This window comes from Peromyscus leucopus, chromosome 7 (genome assembly GCF_004664715.2).
Source record: "Peromyscus leucopus breed LL Stock chromosome 7, UCI_PerLeu_2.1, whole genome shotgun sequence".
In the NCBI taxonomy this organism is placed as follows: Eukaryota; Metazoa; Chordata; class Mammalia; order Rodentia; family Cricetidae; genus Peromyscus; species Peromyscus leucopus.
The window spans coordinates 34,719,841-34,726,552 of record NC_051069.1 but is presented as its reverse complement, the minus strand read 5'-3'; the positions used below and the strand labels follow the sequence as shown (position 1 = coordinate 34,726,552).

At 37.4% G+C, this 6,712-nt stretch overlaps 1 protein-coding gene across 1 annotated transcript; it reads left to right on the top strand.

Annotated features, from left to right (window-relative positions):
* LOC114687789 (olfactory receptor 145-like) lies at positions 1-936 on the top strand. Its single transcript, XM_028862422.1, has one exon. The coding sequence runs from the start codon at positions 1-3 to the stop codon at positions 934-936; it is 936 nt and encodes a 311-aa protein (XP_028718255.1).
* Positions 937-6,712: the final 5,776 nt, after the last annotated feature.

Below are 6,712 nucleotides of genomic sequence, written 5' to 3'. Positions count from 1 at the left end.
ATGGCCTCCAGCAATGGTTCCACCACAGTGAAGGAATTCATCCTGCTGGGCTTGACACAGCAGCCAGAACTCCAGCTGCCTCTCTTCTTCCTCTTCTTGGGAATCTATGTGGTCTCCATGGTGGGGAACCTGGGCTTGATGGTTCTGATCATTTTGAACCCTCACCTGCACACCCCCATGTACTACTTTCTCTTCAACCTTTCCTTCATTGATTTCTGCTACTCCTCTGTCATAACCCCCAAAATGCTGGTGAGTTTTGTGAAGCAGAACATCATCTCCCATGCTGAGTGCATGACTCAGCTCTTTTTCTTTGCCTTCTTTGTTATTGATGAATGTTGTATTTTGACAGCCATGGCCTATGACAGATATGTGGCCATCTGTAAGCCCCTGCTTTACCAGGTTACCATGTCCCATCAGGTCTGCTTTGTGCTGACAATGAGTGTTTACACAATGGGGTTTGTGGGTGCCATGGCCCACACAGTGTGTATGCTGAGACTTACCTTCTGTGCTGGCAACATCATCAATCACTACATGTGTGACATACCTCCTCTGCTGAAGCTCTCCTGCACAAGCACCACCATCAACGAGCTGGTTGTTTTCATAGTTGTGGGTGTCAATGTGATAGGACCTAGTTTGATCATCTTCACTTCTTACACTTTGATCATTTCCAACATTTCCCACATCCGTTCCACAGAGAGCAGGTCCAAGGCTTTTAGTACCTGTAGCTCTCACATAATAGCTGTTTCTATTTTCTTTGGAGCTTCGGCATTCATGTATCTTAAGCCTTCTCCTATTGGAACTGTGGGTGAAGATAAGGTGTCCACAGTCTTCTACACCATTGTGGGCCCAATGTTGAACCCTTTCATCTACAGTTTGAGGAACAAGGATGTCCACATTGCACTGACTAAGACTTTCAAGAAAAGCATGCTTATATAGATAGAAACTTTTTTCTTATAGATACAGATTTTCGTTGCTGCAGGCAATGTATCAATCTATGGAGAGAATCCTATGAAGTTGAAATGAAATTACACTTATTTGATAATGTAGAAATTTAATTGTGCAAATCAGCTCACAGACCAAGGCATGCAAAGAAGAGGGTGAATTCTTCACTCTTTAAGAAATAGTAAAGTGAGTACATCTGTTCTTGACTCTCCAACTTGCTTTTAGGTTTTCTAATTTTTGCTTTCTGTTTTTGTCTCAATATGAGTAACAAACTCATGGTTGTTTTGTCTCAGCCTCCTGAGTGCTATAATTATAGGTAGGCATATACCACTGTATATGGCTTATATAGATTTAAGTAACATTCTGAGTTAATGAATTAAAAAATGGCAAGATTGTGAGGGTTTTTGTTTTTTGTTTTTATTTTTTTTTTTAAACTGGAAACACCTAGGATCCTGTAGAACTGTGATGGGCATGCATCGATTCAGAGGTCTTAGAGTTAGTCTTTCCTAACTGAGGAAACCTCTGTTCAGTGTTGAACAAGCTTCTGTCAGGGCGGGGGGCGAATTCTTTCTTCCTCAAAGAGAAGAGGAACAGTGTGAGTGTCCCTGTTACTCTGATTTCTCTTTCCATTTTAAGTTCCGGGGAATTTGAAAAAGTGAACTCAAAATTTCTTATCCTAATTCCTAAGGACAGGAAATGAAATAGCAATTTTCAGTGGCCAAATGTAACCTAAATCTGTGTGCACATCTCTGACTTCAGCAACATGGTGGACATGCAGACAGGCTATGTCACTGACAGGAAGACTAGCTAGACGTTCTAACAATACTCTGAAGAGAAAGTTTGTTCGGATCAGAAATGAATTTTATAATCTTAATTAATTAGCAGGTGAATATTTCAATTATACTACTTGTTTCAGGGGTTTATGTGGAAAAATAATGCAGTTTGTACTTGACTCTTTATGTAGGAGATGATATGGAGAACACTTATGACTTTTTTTTAAAATGAGAGGTCAGGGTGGGCTTCACTAAGGATGTGGTTTGTGAGCTGAGAAGTAATTGAACAGAGGGAGCCAGCCATAGAGAGGGAATTCACAGCAAAATGGGTATTTGGCACAAAGTCTGACTGGCAATGAAAACCTTGATGCAAATAGAAGCAGGAAAACATTAATTCAGCTCCAATATAGTTTGTAAGGACACAAATTTGGAGATTTGTGTGATCCATGAAAAAAAAAAAAACTTAGAAATGAAGCTGATGTGTTAAGGGTCTATAAGGGAAAGTATGGGTGCTGCTAGAAGAAAATAGAATTTCCTGTGATTTTAATCACACAAAGGACTATTTTATTTTATTTTATTTTTACTGTCTTGAAGTCCTAGCTATGTTTATTTTGTACACTCCCTCGAGATACATTGAACATTCCATGGCTAATTTGTAGTGAAGTTCATTACACAATCCACCTTTAATAATACTGAGATGCCATTATCTGTAGGGCCAGTGTCTTCCCTAATATTTACATGTTTTTCTCCAGAGCAGTCACAAGCTGTAAAATCTGAACTGTGTGGTGAGGTACAAAAGTGAAAAGCTTTTTTGATCTCATCATTTCACCCATTGGCACAAATGTCTCAATGTGGAAGGATGACTGAAATTGACTTCCTTTTGGCTATAAATTCTCAGTTTTGTGCTCTATGTCATCTGGGACTCAGTTTCTCAACTAAAGATGCTATACAGGTTAAATAATGTGTCACATATTTAAACAGAACTGTCTTGTTTCATCTTGTACAAGTTTTATGGTAGTGTTTTCTCTGATGCAGAGTCCCCCTGAAATCAGCAAGTGTCTCACACTATCACTTATCCCCATTGCTGTTGTCTTATTGGGAGTTCGAATATAACTATTGCTGTGGAAGCGTTATCATAGCTATTGAAATTATCATTGCCGTTCAAGATTCTTTGTGCATATGCATGTGTATTATTTACTAGATATGAAGTAGGCCTACAGTTTAATAACTTTAATTAAAGAAAATATAATGTGAGCTGAACAAAGACAACACCAATGGGCATGCCAAAGTGGATGGGGATGGGGAAAAGCCCACAGGCTTTCAACCTTACACAAAGAAGTATAGGCAGCTGAGAAAAATCTGGGGGAGAGGGGTGGTCTTCCTCAGGCAAGAAAATGTCAATTGGCTGTTCAGTGCCAAATTGTCAACCTGAAAATGTAAACACAATTATCAATATATAGACAGAGAAGGTTATATTTAGGAGTATATATGCATATACATATATATGCAAGCAGTAACAATTGGTGAAAAAAGAGGCTAGGATTTGAAGGAGATGGAGGAAAGTTTATATGGAAGGGCTTGGAGGGAGGAAAGGGAAGGGATAAATGTTATTATTATATTATAAACTCAAAAAAATCAGGGGCTGGAGCAGTGATTCATCAGTTAAGAGCACTCGCTGCTTTTGCAGAGGACCTGGGTTTGGTTCCCAGAACCCAGGTCAACTCACAACCATGTGTAAATCCAATCCCAGGAGATCAAAGCCATCTTCTGATCTTACTGTTTACCAGGTGTGTGCGTGGCTCACATACCTATGTTCAGGCAAAACACTCACACATAAAATAAAATAAACAAATCTTTAAACAATTCAATTATAACATAGCAATGAAGTGCAAAGTAGAAGGACATAGAGAAAATAATAGTGGTTGTAAATTTTCAAATAATCAAGGATATTTATTTTCTTGGTAGGAAAAGTATTTATTTAGATATTTGTAATAGAATGACAATAAAGTGGTTTGGGATCTCTGGGACAGCAAGATACACACAAATGATGAAGCTCTGTCCTACTTTGTTCCTGAGACACATGTGAAATGGCTGTTGGCAGTTGATTTCTGCTGATGGACAGATGGTCACTTTTCTTCAAGGACATGGCAGCTGGTATGTTGCTTGTGCCCTGGTGGATTGCCAAATACCCATGTACTTACAGGTATCCCTAATTAGACATGGTGTGACTAATAACAGTAAAAAAGAAGACATGAAGTTGGAAGGAGGATGGAGTGGGGTCACTAGGAGGATTTAGAGAAAAGTAATGCTGGATGGATATGATCTATACATGACATATGACTGCATATGAATTATGAAAATTTCAGGGAAGAAAAATATTATTTTAAAAATAAAATAGTGGCTTCTACATTCAAATTCATGTACCTGATGGCTTTGTCTAATTCTTGTTATATAGTAGTATCTAGAAACTTATAATAATTTTTTTACTAAATCAGTAATATACAATTTCAGTATATATTTGGCAACTTTATTTTCTTTGATGATAAAAATAGGATGTTATCTCACACATAAATGACATTGGTGTTTCAAGGAAATTGTCATTTTTGTTTTGCTTTATTAATGATGGTTAATATTAATGCAGTCTCAGTAGGCTAGCACTTTGTAGTAAATTGACATCAACAAATAGATACAGGGTTGTTAATGTAGGGTTTATTTTAAAATGAGGTTTATAGTGTAGCCTCTAATCTAATTATGTTGATATCTTAATAAGTGGATGAAGTATGAATTCAGACAAGGATGTTCATGCAGAGTTAAGGCCCTTCAATTATGGAAACCTATGTACAGACTGACCATGTAAAGAAAACAATTCCAATGTTTCAGGCACCCAACATGCTATACGATGACCTAGAGTTTTCAGTAGCAACATTAAAGAATTACACACACACACACACACACACACACACACACACACACACACACACACCATTGCAAGCATATACCGAGGAAAAACAAGACAGCTAAAACAAAAACCAAAATTCAAAGTTTAGAAAAATTGGATATTAACTAGATAACTTTTATCCCTTTTTAAAACTGACACATAGTATTTTTGCAGACTGTTAATTTGATACATGTTTTCAGTCTAAAGGGCAACTTGAGGCACACCAAATATGAGATAAAGAAGTTTATTGGACCAAAATGAGTTAGCCAACCAGAGAGAAGTGGAAAATTCTAGTTCCTCAGAAAACATGCTCTTGAAGTCGTATCTGAGAAGTTGAGTTCATGGCAAACCCATTGTTACAGTTGTCAATAAGAATAGCACAGGGCACTGACTGTTCACCAGTTATATTCCTACACTTGGGTTAAGAGTTGTGGTAAGCACAAAGTGATCTTTCCCATCATATTTATTATCTTTATTGCATCTTTGCTACTCATAAAATGCTAGGCTAAATGAGAATGATGGAGGTGACCAGGACCTCTTGCTTCATGTGTCCAGGAACTGAAGAATTTCATGACTTCATTCTGGTTACATTTTAAATGTTCCTTTCTTATTTCCCACTTTCAGTAAGTAAATTATCCTGGAAGCATTGGTTGTAGAATTGAAGGCCTCATGTTGCTTGTACCAAGACCTCATGACTTGTGCCTAGGAAGTTGAGTCTTACAAAGAAGAAAAGATAAGTGTATAGATAAGAGACCAGGGTCAAATTATAGACAGCTATATGGGATCTTACTGATACCAGACACTTAGTTCCATAAACCTGTCTACCTAATAGTTTCCACAATGTAAAATAATTAGTATACAAAAATGGATAAGGGGTCATAGATAAAATTGTTTAGGGTTCATTTTCCATAAATCTGTAATATTCTCAGACAACAATTTACTTATATTACAGTTTTGTCCTATGTCTATATTCTTCATCATTTTGACCAGAAAATGATTCTCCGTGAAACAAAATTTCTCTTTTTGAAATTTCTTTAAAAAAAAAAAAAATCTCGTACAAAGATTTCCTCTGTAAAACACATCCACTGGGCTGGAAGGATGGCTCAGCCATTGAGAGATTGTACTGCTCTTGAAAGGAAGTCAGCACCCTCTTCATGCAGTTCAATACTGTCTCTAACTGTAGCTCCAGGATCTAATGCCCTCTTCTGGCCTCTTTTGGCACAACCCCCATGTGCACAAACTCACACTCATACACACACCTATAAGCATAATTAACATGTAACGACAATTCATGAAAATATTGAATTTGAAAGAGGGCAAGAAGAGGTAAACGGGAGGCTTTGGAGAGAGAAAAAAGAAGGGAGAAATGATCAAATTTTATCCGAATCTTGAAAAATTAAGAATCATGCTATTTACACCTGATTTTGTTTAAAAATAAAAAATACAATCTCTTAAAATATAAATAAATATAACCATGGCTGGCTGATATCTATGGGGGGGGCTCTCTGTATCTGAAGAGAAACAATGGAGGAGTGGATGGGGTGGGGGTGGGGAGAAACTGTGAACAGGGGAAGGAGGGAAAACTTTGGTTGGGATGTAAAAACAAAACAAACAACAAAAATATAAATAAATAAAACACATATCCAATGTCTCAAGAAAGCTGGGTTCCCTTCTAATGTTTGGCTTCATTCATTATTTCTAATCCTCAGCAATGTGAGCCAGCACTTTGTAGATTGATATCAATTCATGATGTAGAAATATACATGTTATCATAATATAACCCTTTAAGGTGGAAACAAATCTACATATATCTTTATTTAAAATCATATGAACAAAGCGCTTAGCTCTATACTTCAACCATGTGTTTAATAGTTGATATCCTGGTCTTTTAAAGAACGAATTGAGCCGGGTGGTGGTGGCACATGCCTTTAATCCCAGCACTCGAGAGGCAGAGCCAGGCAGATCTTTGTGAGTTCGAGGCCAGCCTGGGCTACCAAGTGAGTTCCAGGAAAGGCACAAAGCTACACAAAGAAACCCTGCCTCGAAAAACCAAAAAAGA